This window comes from Rhinopithecus roxellana, chromosome 6, assembly GCF_007565055.1.
Source record: "Rhinopithecus roxellana isolate Shanxi Qingling chromosome 6, ASM756505v1, whole genome shotgun sequence".
In the NCBI taxonomy this organism is placed as follows: domain Eukaryota; kingdom Metazoa; phylum Chordata; class Mammalia; order Primates; family Cercopithecidae; genus Rhinopithecus; species Rhinopithecus roxellana.
The window spans coordinates 70,813,292-70,838,025 of record NC_044554.1 but is presented as its reverse complement, the minus strand read 5'-3'; the positions used below and the strand labels follow the sequence as shown (position 1 = coordinate 70,838,025).

Sequence of the window (24,734 nt, the reverse complement as noted above, 5' to 3'; positions counted from 1 at the left end):
TTAGTTTCTATTTAATTGGCAAGGTTATACTAACAGATTACTCAGGTGGGAAAAGTAAATGATTGATATTCCATATAAATAGATAAGCAAAATGACATGGTTAACCTGAAAATACATGTGAGTAGCAGCTTATACCTACAAGAATATAAAGTGGACATAGTATTCACTGTTTTTATCAAATCTAGAACTTTCAGATTGTTTCTAGTTGTCTTTGGTATTTAGCTTGATTTCCTATGTCTCATTTTACTTACTTTTCCATTTTAAAATCTTTGGTAAACAACTTCTTTTAATGTTTTACTATCATTTTTTTAAACAAAAACGAACAATAAGTAGGGCTATGGGTAAAACAGTTACAAAAAGAATCCATAGTCGGCCAGGCGCGGTGGCTCAAGCCTGTAATCCCAGCACTTTGGGAGGCCGAGACGGGCGGATCACGAGGTCAGGAGATCGAGACCATCCTGGCTAATACGGTGAAACCCCGTCTCTACTAAAAATACAAAAAACTAGCCGGGCGACGAGGCGGGCACCTGTAGTCCCAGCTACTCGGGAGGCTGAGACAGGAGAATGGCGTGAACCCGGGAGGCGGAGCTTGCAGTGAGCTGAGATCCGGCCACTGCACTCCAGCCTGGGCGGCAGAGCAAGACTCCGTCTCAAAAAAAAAAAAAAAAGAATCCATAGTCAAGTGGAGAGATGGAGGAACCAAACATTTGCTTTTTGCATGTTAATTTCTTACGAAAACACGTACCTACAAGATGGGCTATGAAGGGTAAGGAATAAATCTTCAAGAGGACTAGCATAAGAGCCATTGCCACACATAGCAATAAGTCTATTTACTCACAAGGTGTTTCGTATAGTGTTCTTACAAACTGCACTAGCTAATATTTCAAGTATATCACTTATAATCTGTTGAATAATAGAAACTTACAGTAATAAGTTCCAATTTGAGTCTTTACTTAACACTTGGTATTTAGCACTCTATGTCTTATCTCATTTAAAATTCACAACACTGCAATGAAGCAGACACTATCAGAATCTCGTTTTATTAACTAGAAAATGGAAACCAAGCATGTAATTACTAAGGTGGATGAACCACTGGAAGGCATCTCCCCTAGAGTTTCTAGAGGGAGTTCAGCCCTACTGACACCTTGACTACAGACTTCTGGCCTCCACAACTGTGAGAGAATAAATTTCTATTGTTTTAAGCAATTCCGTTTATGACAATTTGATACAGCAACTACATGAAATGAATAGAGCTTATTGGTCATTTAAGTTTCCTATTCTTTGACTTGTTATTCATATCCCTTACTCATATTGTTCAGGGTTTGTCTGAGTTTTCATACTGATATACAGGAGTTCTGTACATACCTTAGATTTTAAGCCTCTGTTGACTATAAGCACTGTAATATCCTTCTCAGTCTTTGGCAGTCAATGTCCCTAGTTAGGATTGGTTAGGCCTCAGAACCCCATCTCCTAAGTAAGGTTTCTCCTTCTAGAACCCAGACGGCAAAGTGGTGACTTGAGCCTGTGGACAAGACACATGAATCCATTATTTGCTCTTCTGTAACCCCCACAGGATTTCCGTGCCTTGTAATTTAAAAGTAGCAAATATTATTCTGCCTATGCCTTAAAAACAGGAAAGGATTCTCTCTTCTATACACAGTCCAAACAGAGGACATTCTGCTTTGAATAAGGTCTTAAGTATACAGGTCTGCCTCTAAAATGAGAGCTGCTTTCCTATGGACAAAGACAGCTTCACTCATCTTCCATGGTAAAAATTCTCCCTGACACAAGGCTTAAAATCTCTCAACACAATGCACTGCGAAGAAAAAAAAAGCCAGTTGTACAAGTACAAAAACCAATCACAGTGCAAAACTCCAAGTAAAAACCCCACATGGTCTGCTCCTAGTAAGGTACTACCAAAACTTAAAGTAATCCACCCTGATCCTAACAGAAACAAAAATGACATGATTTTGCTCCTCTACATTTTACTAAGAGCTGTAATATTCTATCTACAATTCAATATGAAAACTCTAAAAATATTTTTCCCCATAAGGATGCAGCAAATTCATTGGGGGAGGGGAAAAACCTGATATTGCAAAATTGCTAAAAGAATACATTTCAAATTCTCTCATGATAAAAAATAGTATGTGAGGTGATAAATATGTTACTTAGCTTGATTTAATTATTCCATATTGTATACATGTCATAACATCACATTATACACCATAAACATATACAATTATAACTTGTCAAGTAAAAATATTAATTTAAAAAGAACTGATCTGAAGTAATGGAAGTCTACGCATTCATTCAGTATTCATATATGTTGCTACAGGAATATGTGTTTTACGAAAAAAAGCCTGCCTTGGACCTTACTGGGGTACTATCTAATATGTGGCATATGTACTATGCTACATTTCGGATATCTAAAACAATGGTCCACCCTGCATAGGGCAGGCCCACCCCCTTCTGCTACTATCACTACCAAAAAGACAGGAAAATACAACCTACATCTCTACTCCCAGACAAAATCCCTTGCAAAGCTAACAGCCTAAAAGAGCAGGGGTAAGGGAGCTCCCAGTCAGCAGAAAGTTCCACATAGAAGGGCAAGCATTTGGTTTTCTGTCCTTCATGGGGTAGGGAAAGAGGGGAGGGATAGCATTAGGAGCTATACCTAATGTAAATGACGAGTTAATGAGTGTAGCACACCAACATGGCACATATGTACATACGAAACAAATCTGCACGTTGTACACATGTACCCTAGAACTTCATGTATAATAAAAATAAATAAATAAATAAAAAGAAAGGCAGGCATGCCAGGCTTCTCCTTCCAACCTCATCTACCAGGTAAATCACGACGAGGGAGTCAAAGGTAGAGTATAACCAAGGGGCACTGACTCTGCTAATATGGTGGTTCTTGGGAAGGGTGGGGAATGGAGGAAGGCCCAGAAAGGGAAACACTGATTTATAAACAAGAAAGAAGAATCCAAAGGAAATAATGGGGTTTTGTCCCTACTTGGAATGTGAACATGACTTTTTCTACTAGAACACAAAATAAAATTGCAAATGTTGACAAACTCTGTAACGTGGTATCATTTCTGATTTTCAATATCCCAACAAAATTTGTCACTTAGAACTTTATAATGAGCTAAATGGCAAAACAAAGACTCCTTTTGTTGTGTGAATACTTCCTAACATAGTTTTTACATTCATACTTTTGAATTCAGGATCCATTTTATTCTACAGCTTATTTTCAGCATACTTGTCTTTATCTTTCACTTTTTATAATTGTGAGTTAATTTTTCAAATAGGCTTCTCAAAATCCAATTAAGAAGTTATCTCCTCTTCTCAATTTGGTCCCACAAAGCAAGTAAAGATGACAAATATTTAGTAGCAATGCCTAAGTAGTCTGGCAACTTCAAAGATGTGTAAATTGAGGGTAAAAACACATAAAAACTAGACTACAAATAATTATTGTTATATTTTTCAAATACTTTTAGAATAGGTAAGAATATTAAACTGATAAGACCACATAAAAATGTTTGCAAAAGTTATAAGACACTTATGACATAACTTACACATGATACTGGTTAAATTATTCTATGTGGAAGTTATGTTGGAACTGAAACGGTAATAACTAACTTTCATACCCAGATGTAAATACTAATGAAGTAGCTTCAAGATTCAGGAGGGTAAACAACACTCTAATATAGAAAATCTTCTTATACAACTTGCAGCAACTGAAACTTTCCATCCCTTTCATTTAGCTAATGGGTCTTAAATCTATAAATGCCCCTTGGTGAGGGCATAATCATTTTCCCTGTGTAGAAAAATTCCTGGGCAGAAAAATATTGAAACACAACTCAATTATCCTAGCACAAGAGCAGTATATCCCACATTCTTTTTTATTTGTTTGAAGACAACACTTTGCTCTGTCACCTAGGTTGGAGTACAGTGGCACAATCATAGGCCACTGCAGCCTTAACTACCTGAGTTCAAGTGATCCTCTGCTTCAGCCTCCTGAGTTGCTGGTACTACAGGTGCATACTACCACACTCAGCTAATTTATTATTATTATTATTATTATTATTATTATTTTATTTTATTTTTTGTAGAGACAAAGTCTCTCTATGTTGCCCAGACTGGTCTCGAACTCCTGGACTCAAAGCAATCCTCATTCCTCAGCCTCCTAAAATGTTGGGATTACAGGCATGAGCCACCATGCCTGGCCCCTTCATTCTTTAGTTTAAAAAAAACACATTTAGAGTTTACTAAGCTAGAAGCTTTATATATGTAGTTTATGTGATTGTCATTATACAATTCAACCATTACATCTTAATTTGACTACTCAAAGAACTTGTCAGCATTCTCCATCATATTCCTATATATCTGAAAATTTCTTGACATGGAAAAATGACAAGAAGGGGGAAAAGGATGTGGGATGGGCAAAAGGAAAGCAGGTGAGTTGGGGAGAGAGTGAAAAAAGGAGGTAGGAGAGAAGTAGAAAGGGAGGAAGAAAGATGGTGAGGCTTAGGGAAAGCAGCCTATAGGATATTGCCAGTGAGCTCAGTCTTAGAGGACAGGAAGAGTTCTCCAGGTAGATAAGGGGAGCCATGGCCTTCTAAACAGGGAAGAGAATAATAAATAGCAAGTTGTATATGGCATATACAGTAACCACAGGTTTTTCTCCATTGCTAGCAGTCTAGTGAGTGTAACAAAGCTTAGTGAAATGAGGATACAAGAGTTGGCAGGGAACTGATCAAATGAGACCATGTTAAGGCTTTTATAATCCAAGCATTACAACACAACACTTAAAGAAAGAACCAAATGCTATGGCCAAGCTGAAACACTGACCACCAACTACCCCTTAGAGGACCATATTATGAGCTCAAGACTCTAATCATAAGCTGGTATGGGATAACAGAGAACAGATACAATGGAATGAATCTGTTTCTTAGAAAGAATCTGCCCAACAATCAGTGGTCATGGTGGACTCTATCCTGCTTTCTCCTCCAACATGGCTTCTGTAGAACCTGGTGCATTTATGATAATTACTTGCCACCTACTGTTTTGATAATAAAACTTTTAAGGACTGACATCCTATGCCATAAATGTATACAATTTTGAGGAACTGAGTAAAGGAAAAGTCACAGTGTAAATCCCTGTACATCATATAGACACAGCTCCCTTTGAATTCTCATCAGAGGCATGGGCAAGCCAGCGTCATTGGGTATAGGAGAAGGGAGCCATGGGCATCAGTCACTGCAGAGGGCCCTGAGAGAGGGGGCAGCTTGACTGGTGCCAAGAGCTCTGCAAAGAGGGGGAAGGAGAACTGAGGAAAGGAAGAAAGTGAGGGGAAGAAGGGGTGGGAGAGAGAGGGAACTAGCGGCTTCATGCATGAGGAAACCAAGCTGGAAGTCCCCAACACAGCCCTTCCTCCCTGCTCTGAACTTGTTCAAATCATCCACTTCTCTAACTATCTGACCTATCTGACTATCACCCTATCCTTCGGTTAAAGAAGGCAGGGGGCCAAGTTCACACCAGAGCTGCCACCTTAGTGCATTGGCATGTGCGATGATGCCAGTTTAAAAAACAAAGGCATCCTGGGCAGAAAGAGAGAGAGAAAAGGCTAGTCTCCACTTTCCTTCCTAACATGCATGAGCAAAGGTTAAGTGTATTTAATACCATTACTCTTGAAGGGCCCTTCACATCCATCTACAATCACTGACAACAACTTCTGTCCATGGTACACCATCAAATGTGCATATAAGTTTATTAGGAAAGTAGAAAATCAGGATGACAATTAAATTCTATGTGATATAGTAATTTTTAGAACAGAAAACTCAATAATCAAGCTAAAATCTCAGCAGTATATAAAGAATTGACTATAATCCAAGGTTACTGAAAAAATTCATGACTGAAAAAAGGAAAAAATATCACTTACGGCTTTATCAAAATCTTGCACAGATTAAAGGTCATTTAGGAAAGAAAAACTACCTCTGCAATCATTTGTTGTAACTTAGAAAATACAAGCTCATATAAACCATCTCAAAGAAGAAAGAACTTGCTCAAAAAAAGAGTTCTTGGGATGGAAACTCTAATTATTAAAATAATATTACCTAAACATTATGCTTGAATTAAATACTGCAGTCTCCTCCTAACTCTGGAGCACTGGACTATTTCAATTCCAAATAATCAGTGAATACTTGAAAGCTGGCTGAGTAGAAATAAATAAAATAGGATTGTCATACTAAAGGTGTCAATCAGACCTAACGAGTCATTCTAGAGTTAACCATTTTAAAGACAGTAAATATATGCCATAATAAAACCACAATACCATTAAATTACACTTTTAGTTATAATTTCTAGATGTAATTTGAGAGGACACACAAAACATATCCGAACAAAATTAAAAACACACGAACACAGTATTAATGCTGTTGTAACTGTATATTATTAAATATACCTTGACAGTAAATAAGGTTTCAGGTACTGTGAAAGCATAAAAGAGAACTTCATAGAGGTGTATGTATATATACACATATATATGTATGTAGATGTATCTACATATACACGTAGATATGTGTGTACGTACATATACACATGTGTTCATTTAATTATTTACTCAGATAGATTGATTGCTTAGTGTCTACTATATGTTCAGTGCCGTATAAGCCACGGTATCCTGCTCTGACGCAGCTTATAATTATCAGAAAGAAGCACACATGATAATATAAATTAAGTGCTGAATTGTGCACATATACGTATACGTACACATATACGTATATACGTACACATATACGTATATACGTACACATATATCTACATGTATATGTAGATATATGTATATATACACACGTGTATATATGTACACACATGTATATGTACACACATATGTATGTATGTGTATATGTTTATATACACACGTGTGTATATGTATACATACACACACATATATGTATATAAACATATACACATATATATGTATGTATATGTATACACACAGAGAGAGAGAGTGAAACCTTGGGGTCTTTTAATATACCCGTAAAAAGAATATACCTGCTATAATATTCCTAAAAGTGAATCACCTAGTTTCAGATTGAAAACTGAATGTTCCTAAGATTACTGCCACACATAGAACCACCGATGACAGATAACAAGTAGAATTGATTATTGCTGTTTTGAATATTATTAAATTTACTGATATAAATCTGGGGTTTATTTTTTTGTACATCAAAAATGGCCAGATATTGGCAGTTTCATGTGGTTTAACAAAAGAGCTATCATTTGAAATATACGTGCCAGGTATTGTGTTAATTATGTTAACATGCTTAATCTTAATTTTCACAGCTTCACTGAGAAATTCTTATATCAATTTCTGTGTGCATAATATTTTCATTCTGAGGTGGGCATCATCACATTCAAGTCCTCTAGATTTGTTCAACACCAAAAGGAAAACTTAAAAATTAGTACCCCACTCTGAGCTGGTAAAGCTGGCCAGGACAATCCTAATAATTAATTACTGTTTATAAATATGTCTCTCCTAGTAGACTGTGGGCTCATGGAAGTCAGGAACCTTGCCTTGTTCATCTTTTTATTTCCAGAGCATATGGCAATACCTGACTAGCCCTTAAAAAAAAGTTCATTTAATTATTTACTCAGATAGATTGATTGCTTAGTGTCTACTATATGTTCAGTGCCGTATAAGCCACGGTATCCTGCTCTGACGCAGCTTATAATTATCAGAAAGAAGCACACATGATAATATAAATTAAGTGCTGAATTGTGCAAAACCATGGCAGATACTTGTGGGAAAGCAATGCTGTAGGTAATAATAGTAATAGCAGCTCACATTTAGCTCAGGCAGTGTACTTAGCAATTTAACTTCATTAACTGATTTAATCATCAACCATCCTTGCAGGCAAGTACATTATTATCTCCATTTCACAGATGAATAAACTCAAGTACAGGAAGGTTACATAAACACCATCACTCACACAGACCTGGAAGTCCAATCCAGATATAATAAACCTCCCAACAGTTTTTCACCTGTTTTTTTTTTTTTTCCATATGTTTAAATTCTATTTCCTCTGTGCTGAAACCTCCACAAGTCCTGTAAGTCAGTGATTTCCAAACATTTTTAAATCATGAACCTTTCGGGAATCTGTTGAAGCCTAGTGATTGTGATCTCTTCTCAGGATTACGCTTTTAAACGCATAAAAATAAGTCCATAGGATTACAGAGAAAAGCAGTTATAATGAAATATAATTATAAAATTATTTTAATAAACAAATTTGTGCTATAGTAAAATGTGTTTCTATGACTCATTAACAAACTGTAAAAAGGGATTTAAGAGTTTAAGAGTAACGTAGTTCCAGTGTAGTTCATGAACACAAACATATTTTGAGAGAGCTACAGTGGAATGTAATGTGATATGAAAGTTTATGTGTTTCTTTTAGTGATAATGACACAGGCACTGCTAGTACTACTGTAGTTTATTGTTTAAGTCATAATATAAGAGAATGCTATATCTCAGAGGTTAGTGAATATAAGGATCTAATGTTTTCCCATCCTAGTTCACAGACCCCCTGAATTCCATCCAGATTAAAAATCCCTGTTTGCAAACTGCAACTCATCCATTTTACTGTGAAAACATCTCTTTTTATATATATAATATAAATAAATATATTATATATATAAATATAAATATATTTATATATATAATATATAATATAATATATTATATAATATATATATATATATATAATATATAAATATAATATATATATATACTATAATATACTATCAATAATATATAATATATCTCCTCAATCTATAATATATATATCTAACCTATAATTATTATATATATACTATAATAATATCATAAATCTATTATCTCTCTATATCTATCTACATATATTCTATATATACTATCAATCATATTCCACATCTATATTACTATCTATATCCTCCTATATAATATCTATTACTCTATATCTATTCCATATCTAATATATGCATAGGCGGTGTGTGTGTGTGTTGTATGTTGAATGATGGATGGATGAAGGACAGATAGATAGATAGATAGATAGATAGATAGATAGATAGATAGATAGACTGATTAAGGGGGTATAAGTGTAGTTGTGTTATATCATGGATACATTGCATGAACCTTCTGGGCTTTTAGTGTACCCATCACCCAAATAGTGTACATGTACCCAATAGGTAGTATTTCATCCCTCACTTCCCTCCCCCTATCCTCTCATCTTTTGAGAAATGCAAATTAAAACCACAATGAGATAGCATCTTACACCAGTCAGAATGGCTTAGTACTAAAAAGTCAAAAAATGGCAGACACAGTGGTTTATGCCTATAATCCCAGCCCTTTGGGAGGCTGAGGCAGGAAGATGACTTGATCCCACGACTTTGAGGCTGCAGTGAGCTTTGATCACACCACTGTACTCCAGTCTAGGCCACAGAGAGAGACCATGGTCTTGCCTCACATGTTGGTTACGAATGCTGGGAATGTGCCCTAATTCACACTGAAAGAGGAAGTACTTAAGAGCAAGGTAGAACCAATACGCCCTGGAGGATGTCTGCATGATACTGCACAGATAGCAGATACCTATTTATAGGATAAATTCATACACATTTTATATCATCCCTGTATCCCTAAAAAGAGTTGGTATCTCCTAAACAGCTTGAATTTTTTTTTCAAATAGTGTTTATTCAAGACACTAAATTTTAACTTATCAGCTTAACCACTCTAAATAAAACTCTCATTCACCAATCTGGATTCAGATGCAAAAGAATGCTTTTCTCAACGTTCTTATGAAAATAAGATTCTCCATACTGTCTCATAGAAACAGTCAATGACAAAAATGAATATTTTTGACAATTGTAAGGGGGACTATGTCCTTAGTATGTTTTATGTTGTGTCAAATGAAAATTATCCTTCCAGTAAGTACTTTGATAGTAATCAATATAAAATTAAATTTTATAAACAAAACCAATAGTGTACTAGAAAACAGATGATCAATGGCTATCTTAGCTAGTCACAGGCTTGTGTATGTTACTTGTTTAATGCTCTATGCTTTCCAAAACCTTAATCTATCCATTTTTATGACAATGAAAGAGAAAAGCTTTAAGTATGTCAAGGTGAAGCCAGCCCCCACTGTGACTGTGCTAACACAGGTACATGTGTTTTCTCTCAAGATCTCTCCCTGAAGCCAAAGAAAAGAGAAAAAGCTTTAAAAATAGAAGCTTAATGATAAAAAGAACTATTGAGTAAATCTGACAGAGGATTAGCAGAGGACATGCACGAAACTGACTTAAGAGTAACATTTGAGCAAGCATAAAACTTATGATGCTTTCAGGGTCATAGAGTCAGGGAAATTGGATTATTTACTCTTAGAAACTGTTTTAAAAAAGAACATAAAAGAAAATTGTAACTCTAAAATTAGGAAGAGCTTCCTGATACAAAAAAAAAAAAAAAAAAAACTATCCACATATAAGATAGAGATCGCTTAATGAAGTGCATAACTAACTATAGGTGTTCAAAGAAACATTACTTAACCTTAAGCTGACAAGATAAATAAACGAAAATGAATAAAACTAAATAACTTCCTGAGGAAAGGCATTTAAAGTTAAAGAGCATTTCCCTGATTAATGAAGGAGTAATTCTGTAAAATGGAATCTGTGATCAAATGGACTTCCCCATCAGAAAGCTGCAGCAGTGCCACAGCTCAGAATTCCTCTAAGTACTAACTTGGCATTTTTCCCTCATGAAAGATAGGGCTTTGCTGATGCTGGATTTAGTTAAAGAACCAAGGGTATCGGAGAGCCTGATAAACAAACGTGCCCTTCAAAGGATTATAAATAGGTATGAACATAAATTCTTTCTGAATTGTGGTGCCAGTTTAAAGTATTAAGACTATGACACAGCACAAACATAAGCTTCTCAGATCTGTCAAGGTGCTGTCTTTGCAACGTGTTAGCTCTAAACTGAGCACCCTTTCCTTGGGCCTGGGAATTAGGGAACGCTACACTGAAGTAAATTGCATGTGCTTCTTTCTGTTCGTGGTGGCTACCTAGCTTGGACTAAATGCCTAGGCCATTGGTGAAATTGAGAATTTACACCAGGTTTACTTACCCACAGCCCACCTATATAGATGCACTATCCTTTTATAAGAATATAGAAGCAGAAGAAAAGAGAAGAATGAAGAGTTAACAGAGAGAAGTCTAGCCCTGCCCGCTGCAACAAATTTGCTAGGTAGGCATGCAAAACTGACACTCTCAGTTTCACCTAAAAAATGCAAGAAGAGAGAGGAAGAAAATGCTCAAACAAGATGATTTCCTCAGCTATCGTTAAGCAACAAAATTCTATAATCCATGCATTATCCAGTCTTCATAACAAAATGGTTGCCATCAAGAATGCAGGCAACTTTACAGAACACACTCACAGGTAGCAGAAACCCAGATATTGTATACAGCAATAAGAATCTCAGACATGAAAACACATTGTGCAAAATCTTACACAACGCATAATTTAAAATGTCATCCTTAGAATATAAGAAAATATGAAGTGAAATACAATGGTTAATATCAAAAATAGCAAATACAATGTGATCTGCAGAGCTCAGTGCAAATTTAGAATATCACTTCTCATTATTGGTTATGGATTTCATCTGTGAATGTGTTGACTTTTTTTTTTTTTTTTAATTTCCTCTTGCCACAGGCTGCCAATCTTGGTTTACTTAGCGATCAGGCCTTTTCCAGGGCATTATTGCAAAGTTTAAAAGGTATTTTGACAGGTCAAACATCCCTTGAAGTATGAAAAGTAAATTTTTCTATTCCAAAATAAAATGACAAAAATTTTTCATCAAAATATTTAAATACCAATCTTCCCAGCTCCTCTCTCTCTCTAAGCTGACAAACATAAGACCAGGCAACGCAGTATACATTATCAAGACTAAAACAGTGAGGTAATTACATAAAATTTAAAAAGCCTGGGTTGGGTACAGTGGTTCACACCTGTAATTCTAGCACTTTCAGAGGCCAAAGCGGGTGGATCACGAGGTCAGGAGATTGAGACCATCCTGGCTAACATGGTGAAACTTCATCTCTACTAAAAATACAAAGAACTCCGTCTCTACTAAAAATACAAAAAAAAATTAGCCGGGCATGGTGATGGGCGCCTGTAGTCCCAGCTACTCAGGAGGCTGAGGCAGGAGAATGGCGTGAACCCAGGAGGCAGAGCTGGCATTGAGCCAAGATCGCGCCACTGCACTCCAGTCTGGGCGACAGAGTGAGACTCCATCTCAAAAAATAAAAAAATAAAAAAAAAATAAAAATAACAACAACAACAAAAAAGCCTGAAAAGGCTCTTAGTTTTTACAAAGAAACCAATAAACAACTCCAATTATTTTTAAGTAAATATGAAGAGTTGAGGTATAATGTTACGGGAAGAAGAGAGATAAATGAAATGATGCCAACCTGACAGCTGCTGGTGGACAATTGGAGCAGATATTCCCAAATTCCTTGGGAAGAAGCTAACTTTTGAAATCAAGTTCCTTGGTATTCTAGACTAGGAAGTAAGAGTACCTATAAAGATTCAAAAACAATGACCTGAAGATTTGTCCTGAAAGTAAAGTATCAAGTCATGCTCCTTTACTTGTTCTTTACATTTTTGGGGACTGTAATAATAGCCAGGATAAAGGAAAGGAGAAATACAAAGAAACAAATTAACATTCAGACACTTGTGCAACTAGTGGGAGCTTTGTTTTTTCAATTTTATTTATTTTAAATTTATCTTTTGATCCATTATATTTGTACATATTCATGGGGCACTTGTGATATCCTCTTATAGGCATAAGGTAACACGAATGATAATTTTCTTACATTTGTAATGATCAAGTTAGGGTATTTAGGATGTCCATCGCCCAAGTATTTATTATATTTCAAGTCGCCTCTCTTCTGTTTTGAAAAATACATCGTTGTTAACTATAGGCGCCCTACTCTGCTATCAAACATTAGAACTTACTCTTTCTAACTGTATGTTTGTTTCCATTATCCAACCTCTCTTTACCCCCTATCCAACACCCACTCTTCCTAACCTTTGGTATCTATCATTCCTTTGCTACCTCCATGTGATCAACTCTCTTAGATTCTACATATGATGGAAATCATGCAGTATTTGTCCTCCTGTGTCTGGCTTATTTCACTTAACACAATGACCTCCAGTTCAATCCACATTGCTGCAGATGATAGGATTTCATTCTTTTTTTATGGTCAACAGTATTCCATTGCATATATACATCACATTTTATTTATCCATTCATCCGTTGATAGACACTTAGGTTGATTCCGTATCTTTGCTATTGGGAATAGTGCCAGAATAAACAGGAGGATGCAGGTATCCTTTTGATATATTGATTTAATTTCCTTTGGATAAATACCAAGTAATGGGATTGCTGAATCTTATGGCATTTCTATTTTTAATTTTTTGAGGAATCTCCATACTGTTTTCTGTAGAGGTTGTAGTAGTTTACATTCCCACCAACAATATATAAGAAATCCCTTTGCTCTACATACTTGTCAACATCTGTTACATTTTTCCTTTTTAATAATAGCCATTCTAACTGAGGTAGGATGATATTTCATTGTGGTTTTTATTTTTTCACATACATGCTGGCCATTTATATGTCTTCTTTTGAGAAATGTCTATTTATGCCCTTTGCCCATTTTTAGTGGTATTACTTTTATTTATTTATTTTTACTGTTGAGTCCTTTGATCTTCTTGTATATTCTGGGTATTAGTCCCACCTTACCCCTTCTACATAGAGGAAAACAGTTTCAAAGCAATGACATGAGTTGCACCAACATAATCAGCTCTTGAGTAGAACCTAAATCACAGAGGTACTAATCCATGAGGGGTGGTAACTGGAATGAAGAGGAGGAGCGGCAGAGGGAAGTATGATGTAAACCATTGTCATCAATGATTTATAATCATTAACACAGAATCCAAAGGCGATAAAATGAAGTGTAGTCTCTACGTGAAATGTGAATGTATCTTTCATTCTAAGAGAACAGAAAATGAGTGAATATTGGAGGTAAGAAACTTACAAAAAATTAATGCAAAATACAAAAAACAAAATGAATAAAATAATCACATCACAACAGAGGGTTAAGCATCTTCTTAGTGTATAAACAATGCCTATATGAATCAGTATGAAGAAAATGAACATGTAAATGGGACGTAGGACATGAACAGATAATTCACAAAGAAATATGAATGACCAATATAGAAATGTTAAACTTCACTAACAGTAAGTAAATAAATAAATAAATAAATAAGGAAACCTAACAGTTGGCATTTATTTTATGATAATACCAAATGTGCAAGAAAAAAACAGCACTCATATATGGTTACGGTAGAAAAAACTGTTACTACTTTGAGGGCAATTTGATAATCTGTATAAAGAACTTAAACAGTGCTCATCACCCATCACCCAGTAATTCTACTTGCAGAAATTTATCCGAGATAATAAATTTAGGAATATGCACAATTATTTCAGCATTTACTTTTTAATAGTAAAAAATGAAAGTGTCTAACAAAAATAGTAAAAAATGAAAGTGTCTAACAAAAGAAGTGTCTAACAATAAGCAGGATATTAAATAATATTTAGATACAAGCACACAATGATCTATTATGCATGTACTTAAAACCACATTTATAGAGAATATCTGATACTAAAGAATGCTCATGTCATATAAATCAGATTCCAGTTTTATACATACAAAACAGAAACACCAAACTGTTAAAAGGAGTTGCTATAGCTATTGAAATTATATAGGTGGTATTTGTTTTCTTTTTCTCTCTTTTTATAATACACTATTTTTAGAGCAGTTTTAGGGTGACAAAAACGTTTCTTATTTTAAATATTTCTTAAATTATCCAACATAAACATATACTACTTATATTAAAAAGTGTCCTTAAAATAATATCAAAGTAGAAAATTTCTGAATTTCAGAATTCAAGACATTTTGAAAAAAAAAAAAAAAAGGCCAGAATTAGAACATTTTGGGAGTACTTTTCCCCAAATTTCATAATAAACATATTGAAAATAATTTTTTAAAGTTTGTTGAAGGGATGAAGGAATTTTTCCCATTATAAAGCATGAACTCTGAAGAGCAAATGGTGGTGGGGGTGGGGGTGGCAGCATCAAAGCTTATTTTAATACTTTTTTGGTAACTTTTAAAAGATTAAAATACATCTCTAACTCTCATTTATTCTTTGGGACCAAAATAGAACATAAACAAATGAAAACAATAAGAAAACTATACATCCTTTCTGAAAAGTTGTGAACAAACCCAAGTCACAATTTTTTTAAAAAAACTCTAGCATCCATATTTTGTGCAATAGCAGAACTTGAAAGTTTGTATTATGCTGAAAGCAGCTAGTCAGCAACATATACTGTCTTTTGGAAATCTACAAGAGAAAGACCATTTACTTTTCCACATGTCCACTACAAACCACATTGTCATTTGTTATATTTGGATAAAGTGCACCTGAATTCTGTGAAACAGAAGCAGATATTTGATGACAAGAACAGCTTGGAAAGTAACAAACTGCAATAAACCTATGTTTACTCATCTGCAGAGTCAGCTGAAGTTTCCTAAACTAAAAAAGAAATAGACCAAAACCAAAAAAAAATGGTCAAAAACGAAGAGTAAACACTTGTAGAATTTGTGTCCATTTTAGGACTTCCTTTAGACAATGAGATGCTTAAAGAAAAAAAAAAAGTGAAGAGGGAAAAAAAAATCCCTTCAATTAACAAAAAAGATGAAAGTACAGCAGAATCAAACAACAATTAGTAACCATAAAATTATCAAGATTATAACTGCCAACTTTTATTAAGTAGTTAGGTATGCTACCTGCCATTTCTTTCTTCTCTTCCTATTCTGGTCCGTCCCTCTAGCATCATGTCTGCCTACTTAGGCAGTTTAGATATTTGGGTCAATTTTTAATTATGCCAACTGTGTGAGAATATTGAAGAAATTTCACAAACATGTTTCTTTATTATTCTTGTTACTTATAATACTTAAGGGCATCTTATTAAATATATGATATAAATTATATTGTTACATAAAAATCATTATTATTCCTCAGTATATGCTTTTATGTAACATGTTGAATAGTATTCATAGTAAATACTAATTATAACTGACATACACACACAAAGACACCCCCCACCCAAGAAAACACCACATAGAAATATCCAAAAAGATCTAATCCTGGAATAATCTAGTTGAAAGAAATTATTTCCCTTAAAAAAATGTACCAAGAAGAAATAAATTTTGTCAAATAATGTGGAGAAACAGAACTATATCTTGGGTTTCATACCGAGATCCCAGGTGTTAAAGTAAACCAAATATCTGAAGGTACAACCACTATAAGAATAGACAGATAACTCTTTCTCTTTTTAGATGGAGTAATTGTCTATAGACTATATAGACCTACAATCAAGATGGAAAAGGCTACTCATAAAAGTTATTCAGGAAATAGCAATCATAAAGCTGAGAGAGAAAAATAATAGCAAACAGATTTTGGGAAAATGTATATACTAAGAGTATGAAGGTATGTTTTTCAATTGAATTGATAATACACATTTATTAGGATTGTTCATATATATATTATTGAACAATATAATATAATATATAGTCCAGGATTAGATCTTTTTGGGCATTTCTATATGCTATTTTCTTGGGTGGGGGTGTCTTTGTAATACATATTTGTGTATAATATATATTATGTATATATAATTATAAATATTTACATTATATATTATATATAATTATATATTACATATAATTATATTTTATATAATCTTTCAAGTCAATCCTTCAATATACATTACATATAATATACATTATATATGCTATGTAAAACACATATTATATACAGAGTCAGAAATGGCTATCACAGCTAAAGGATAGTAAACATAATAATTGAGCAAATGACTACTTAAAGGTTATTAATAGTTGAAAAGAGCTGCATACAGCAAACAATATATATAACATCCCTGAAAACATAGACTTCAAATGATATAAGAAGCCACAAAAGATCACAGAATCACAGAATAACTAGGTTAGAAAGAACATGAAAGGCCAACCATGCTTCGTAAGTATCTAGCATCTTCAAGGAAACACAAAATCATGAAATTAAGAACAATCATATTCAAAAGAAATTTCATTACAATACAAAAGTAATACTTTTAGAAAAAGAGAATGATGGAGAAAGTAAGCATAAAAACAAGACCAAAATATACAGTTTCTAGATAGAGTAATAAATACTGTAATACCCATTCACTCAGTCAACAAGTATTCACTGAATATATTTGTGTGCTAAACTGGGGATACAATAGTATACAGAAATGGCTCTGCCACGGAGCACACATTCTAGAAGTTATAAGGTCTGTATCAATATGGTTCTCAAATGACCAAGTGAATCAAAATTATCAAGGCTGTGAACAAATGTGATCCCAAAAGAGCCAATCCTTCAAGACGGATCCCAAGTGGCTAACTAGGTTTATATTCAAATTAAGTAAAGTAGCCATTTGCTGACTAGAAGTCATACATGTTACTCTGAGTTCCCTGAAAATTCACACCTCCGTTTAACTTTGGGACTTCAGGAACCCACCTGAACCCACCAATCAGAACTCACCTACTTTGTCCAATCAGGGTCCAGTTATATCCAACCAATCAGAACTTGGTTGTGTTGACCAATCAGAGCTAAGCAAGTTTGAATCCTTTATTTTCATAAATGGACCTGACTGGGAACGTAGTGCAAAATCTTTCACTATAAAATCAGAGCCCATTGCTTAAGTCAGGGATTTCTAGGCCACAATAACCTATGATCACATCACAGCACTCTAGTCAGGGTGACATCTGAATGAGACCCTGTCTCAAAATAAATTAAAAATCAAAATTAAACAAATGAAATTCCTTTTCAGAGAACTTTTGTTCACAAGGCACAGGTTCAAAATTCAGATGTTGAAGCCCCATTCTCAGAAATTCTCATTCAACAGGTCTTGTATGGAACCTAAGAGTCTGCTTTTAGTCAGTTGTGGTGGTCTGAGGTTCTTAGCTCTGCTTTTAATTAGCTATGCAGTTTTGGACACAAGTCACTTAACTTCATGTGTAAGATGGGAATAATTATCTTGTTTATAAGATTTATTCTAAAATATAAACATATATTTAAATATATTTTAATTTCTCTGATGTCTGAGACTACTAATAGATTTTGAAGTGCCCACAGTACCTGACATAGGTATATTCAAAATGGCAACTGTGAAATAACGATAGCATGCCAGAAATACTTAAAAAAAAAAAAAATCTGGATTCACATTTAACTTGGATGCTTACCAAATATATAACACTGGAAAAGTCATTTAATCTCTGTGAGCTTCAATTTCTATTTATGTAAAGTGTAGGTAATAATATTTCCACTGTTTATTGCAAAGAGATATTGAAAGAACAAAAGTTAAGACTTTTCTGGTAAACTATAAAAATTACTATATAAAAGTAATAATACATAAATAAAACATAAAGATCGTGATCACAGCAAAATATGCAAAATATACTTCTAAAAAATGAAAGGCTTTTTGGGAAAAAAACTGAAAAGCAACTTTTCTACCTTATTTTTCCAACTAAATTTATTTATTTATTTATTCAAGAGTTCGTTGTGTACCAATTGTGTACTACCTAGAAAACAGTAACTCCACAAATGCACCTCAGGAATGCAGACTCATAATTAGGATCACAAATCTTAGCACCACTTTGAGATGTGCACAAAGACAAGTTAGATATAGTTTCACAACTAAACACTAGCTGGAAATATGAACAGAAGTATAGAAAACCCTCAGTCACCAAGTCAAACCACCTCTTCAACGCTTACATCTCTTTCTGTAACAATCCTAGCAGGTAGTCATTTAATTCCACTGGTTAGCAATCCACCAATTCTAAGAGAATCATCTGGAAACATTTCAAAAGCATGAATTCTGTAAGTCTGATTCAGAAAGTCTGAGACAGAACCCCAGGACCTGTTTTTGTAGTATGTTTCCCAGGTGACTGTGAAGGGCCACTAGAATCAAGTTGTGATGCTATACTCAACCAGTCCATTCTATTTGGGGGCACTGCAACCAAACTCTAGATATATTAAGCTGAAGTCTTCCCCACTTCAGTTTCCAACTAAACCCTAGTTTTACTCTTGGGATTACATACACCACCACAAACCCAATCTGTCTATAGGCCAAATAGCCCCAGCTCCTTCAACTTACATAAGATATGTTTCAAACCTGATCACCCTAAATTTGTGCACATTTTTTATTCATATACGGTGCCCAGAAGAGAACATAATCCTCATGTAGAACACAATGGGGATACTCTCTCCTTCACTGGAGTTACAATATTTTTATTAGCACGGCTTGTGTGCCTTTTTTTTCAACCTGTATTCTGTTGAAATGTGTGCCTTTTTCTAAACTGTGTCCACATCATATTATGCTTACTTATTTTGAAATATTTTTAGATTTACACAAAAGTTACAACGATAGTACAAAGAACTCCCTCATCCCCCTGCTGACCCAATTTCAGTTTCCCTAACCTTATCATCTTAGAATATAGCAGTGCATTTATCAAAACCAAACATGAGCCTACTGTTTCACTAAAAACTTTTTATCTTTTTATACAGATTACTTCCTGAGCTACATTTCCTTCATCCCAAATACAGACTTTTGGCTTTTCTTTAGTTTAAGTACATGAGGCAAATATAGAAATTTACAGTTAACACTGTAAGATTCAAATCCTGAATTTTACATGATGAAATCTTCCTCTGACTCTTACAAGGGGAAATCTAAGGTCCTATATGTGTTAAAATTTTGAGCTCCTATACTTGTTAAGATATTCTGAGTCAAGGTCCAGTTGGACATACCCACTCTTGACATTAGATTTCTGTCATATACATATTTAGTCAGCAAAACTTCCATTATTTCATTTAAGTCAATAGGCTGAGGCTTGGGGTAAGGTAAACTTCTCTAGAGTTGCATTAATTAACCTCTGATTTATACCATCACTATTATAAATCCAATCAGTTAACAGTACATCCAATTATTTAATATTTTTACACAAAAATATTCTTGCCTCAGGTAAGTTCAGACCCACTGTATCTCCACATTTTCCCTTGTTTATTCGTCTTATATATATATTTGCATATTATGCTTCTTCAGCTGAAAGTTGTTGAGTACCTGCACAATGAAAGGAATCCATTCCCTCAAATGACTCTGAAACGCTTAGGCAAAAAGGGAACTCTCTAAACTAACAGCTAGTGGCAATTCACTGAAGCAGTTAATGACCATGTGTGAAAACTGGTGCTCATAGGAAAACCATAGAGAAATCCCTGAGTCACAAGCTAGAATCAGAAGAAATAGCAGGGTGGTATTGGTAGTGTTATTTCTTTAGGAAGAAAAGAGAATTCAATTTATCCTCTTGAAATTAGTTACTAGCTTTAATTATTATAAAGCTTAGGGAACAAAACTGCGTAAGATGGCAATTTACTATGAAATCCAGATTTAAAAGGATAATTTAGACATGTGGACCTAAAGATAGCTATAGTCAGCTGTATCAATCACTGCCAGAAGATTTTTCTAAATAGTTTACTTCTCCTCAAAAGATGTGACTAATTTCGATTCTGTTTATCTCTCAAATCCAGGCTGTGGAATTAGAGCTTTTCAATTGTGAAATAGAACTGACAATGCTTTCAAAAAGGTTGCAAACTCACAGCCTTCCTGTCAGACCAGCAAGCTTCTTTAAAATGGGAAAGCCATAAAAATAATAGAAATCTTTAAAATGTATCAGAAAGTCAAAAACAAAGCTCTTTAAACTTACCTCATAATAACTCCGAACTGCGTTGCAAAATGCTTCATCAGCTACAATTTGGGTTTCCCCATTGAGGAAGGCCTGGAACCGTTCTTTCAGTAACTGCAATTGTTGTTTGTTAAGCTATAAGAAAAAGAGAAAATAAGCAGATAAATTGGCCAGTACATGAAAAAATAATGACTATTAAAAATCATATTTGCTGTATGTATATTTCACACCTAAAATTAACTTTATAGCAAAGAAAAGTAAAAGCTAAAATATCCTACTACTTGTACTAATGGTTAGACTTTATTTGAGATGGAGTCAAGCTCTGTCATCCAGGCTGGAGTGCAGTGGTGCAATCTTGGCTCACTGCAGCCTCACCTCCTGGGTTCAAGCAATTCTCCTGCCTCAGCCTCCTGAGTAGCTGAGATTTTGGTGCCCGCCATCATGCCTTGCTAATTTTTGTATTTTTAGTAGAGATGTTGGTCAGACTGGTCTCAAACTCCTAACCTCAAATGATCCGCCTACCTTGGCGTCCCAATGTGCTGGGATTACAGGCAAGAGCCACTGCACCCAGACACTAATGGTTAGACTTTAAAACATTTCCAAGTCATTTCATGTACTCCGTAATCCTGATATGGAAGTGGAATCCAAAAAACCCCAAATTTCCGGAATTCTTATGATTGCCATCCCAGTTTCTTTATAGAGACACAGAAAATCTAAAATTTGGATAAGAAATTAACTAGTAGTTAATTTAATAATATCATATGAAATTTCCAGCTGTTCTAAATAGAGAAAGTAGAGAAGAGCTTAGAGATGAGAGAGGGATGCCTTGGACAAGAGGTAATAGGAAGAAAGACTAAAAAGACAGAATGGACCCTAAGAAAGATCCCTCTGGAAACAACAACCATTGCATGAGAAAATTTGGATTTCATGAACAAACATACATCAACAACTGAGTTTAGATAAATGAAGGAATAATAAGGAGAAGACAAAGAAGACAAAGCCAAAAGGGAACAGAGAGGCAGCAGGTAGGCAGTGAAAGCGTCTTTGAGCACATAGGAGAAAATGCTCTGAACTGGGAAAGTTTACAACCAGGGGTCCTTACCCTGGGTGTAGCTTCCATAATTATTACAGAGGGTGAATTAGACATGAAATGTGACTTATCAATCATGTCCTCTAGTCATCAACTACAAGCAGGGTGAGCTACTTAATTTGTAGGGCCCAGTGCAAAATAAAAATAAGGAGCTTTTTAGTAAAAATATTATTAAGAATTTCAAGACAGCAGGAACAGAGAGCACTAAGCCGAGTGCAGAGAGCCCTTCTAGGCACCAAGCCCTGCACACAAAGGGGCATGTACTTCACTAGAAATAAGGCATCTTAGATCTTAGGTAATGCAGAACCTTTTTTTTATGCTTAGCTGGAGAGAAAACAACATAGTCTTGGAGATAAAACAACAAATTCCAAAATATATACGAAACAGCAAAGGAATGATCCTTCCATTTCATTAGATCCTGATCAGACTTTATTAACAAACTCATTCCAGTTCTAGAATCTACAGAGGGATGTGAAGCATCTGGAAACATGCTGAGGATAAAATGATTAAAGGATTAGGTAGACTAAACTGGTATGACTTGGTTTCAAAAAGAAAGCTGATGTGAAGTAAGTATAAATCTGTTCAAAAGGCTTATTAAACTGCGATTCAAATATAAGGAAGACAAGCTCTTTCAAAAAATCGGTTTTACTTAGGACTCAAACAAGACAGTTTGTAAAGAAACTGTAACTGGGAGTAACAGAATTAAAAAACATTTAAAAAGTGTCCTATTGTACCCAGGGGAAAAAAACCTTTTGCCCTGGGCAGTGAAGAAAGAAGACTATTCCATTTCTTTACTAAGGTTATCTCCTTCATTTTAGAGGAAGCTTAACCAAGCTGAGGTGCAGGAACATCATCATTATATTACAATATCCATTTCTATAATGTTAAGAAAATGGAAGCAGGGACCTTTTGTATGTGTGCGTACTAGCAACGCAAATTAAGTTCATGACTTTAGCTCTCTAAGCATGATTCACAAAAGGGACCAAATGGAAATGGGACAGCAATTACTGAGAGTGAGGCAGCTGAGAGCACTATAGTTACTAAGCTCTGGGAATGCCAAGAAGAGCTTCTCCTTGCAAGCCAAGTGAAATAATGGCAATGGAAATATATGCAAAGAATGACAATGAACTGAAGAAGACCTTACTGATCACTTGTGCCAACTCCTTTGCTTGATAAATAAAATACATACTCTTAAAAAACTAGAACCTGTGTATTTTTTCATTTAATTTTATCAAAGACTTTTTCTTCTTTAAAAACTCTTCTAAACTACCATATTTGCAATTTCTACACCATTAGTATTTAAGTTCCGCTATTATAACAATGAGTTACTCTTTGGTAATTACGGTGTAGAAAATTCATGGATTTGAATCAAGGAAAGGAGGTTTGAGCAAATCATCTTCTTGGAAGCTCCAACAAAGTTGATACAGTTCACAAAATATGCCAGAGGCACCTGGCTAAATGTCAGGCTTCAACATTTTTATGAATAGAAGATACTGCAGTTACATTTAAGACATAAAATGGATCAAATATGACAATTACATACAAAAAGCAAATAAATGGACACTTTATTAGCATAAAGAGGAAGTCTACATTTTCATATAGGCAAGATAGGGGCAGGAAAAGAAAACTAAAAATCTAGCACTGAGGATAGCTGTCAGAAAGCAGTTTCCTAAAAGCTATTTGCATTATCAAGATAAACCATACTGTATACCAAGAGATAGACCAGTGGAACAGATCGAAGAAACAGACCGAAACACAATCAGAAATGTACTATAAAACACCTATATAGCAACTCAAATCAGTAGTAGTTGATGGTCTACTCAATGAATGGTGTTAAAATAATATAAAAGATTTTCCACCTCATGTCATCAGGGAAATGCAAATTAAAATAATGAGATTGACTACAAATCCATTAGAATGAACAAAATCCAGAACACAGAAAACACTTGATGCTGGCAAGGATACAGATCACAGGAACTCTCATTCTTTACTAATGGGAAAGCAAAATGGTATAGCTACTTTGTAAAACAGGTTGATGGTTTCTTACAAACTAATACGCTTCTATCATATGATCCAGTAATCACAGTCCTTGGTACTTACCCAAAGGAGTTGGAAATTTATGTCCACACAAATACCTGTACACAGATGTTTAAAGTAGCTTTTTTCATAATTGCCAAAACTTCAGTAGATGAATAGATAAACTCGGGTACATCCAAACAACGGAATATTATTTAGTAAGTAATGAAATAAGCTATCAAGCCATGGAAAGACATGAAGGAACCTTAAATGCATATTTCTATGTAAAAGCAGCCAATGTAAAAAGGCTGCATACTGTACGACTCCAACTATATGACATTCTGGACAAGGCAAAACTATGGAGACAGTAAAAGGATCAGTTGTTGATAACAGTGTAGGCTATGCATGTGTGGGGGCAGGATATATATGGGAAATTTCTGTACCATCCACTCAAGCTCAATTTTGTTGTGAAGCTAAAATTTCTTTAAAAAATTCTATTAAAAATATTGAAATGTCATAAATTTATTTGCATTAAAAATAAACTTTACATGGCAAAAAATACCATAAGCAAAATAGGAAAAGATTAACTAGAAAAAAAAAAATACTTGCAACTCATTACCCAAAGAGTTCATTTCTAAGCATATACAGAGTTCCGGTAAGAACATCACAAATAAACCAACAGAAAAATGGACAAAATTGA

General features: G+C 34.6%; 1 protein-coding gene across 4 annotated transcripts in view; it reads right to left on the bottom strand.

The window, feature by feature from the left end:
- Positions 1-24,734, bottom strand: part of CADPS2 (calcium dependent secretion activator 2) — a 602,646-nt gene that overhangs the window by 418,469 nt on the left and 159,443 nt on the right. For all 4 annotated transcript variants that reach the window (XM_030932945.1, XM_030932946.1, XM_030932947.1 and 1 more), the window contains exon 2: positions 20,950-21,063. In XM_030932945.1, coding sequence (XP_030788805.1) covers positions 20,950-21,063 — 114 coding nt within the window. The remainder of the gene's footprint in view (positions 1-20,949; positions 21,064-24,734) is intronic.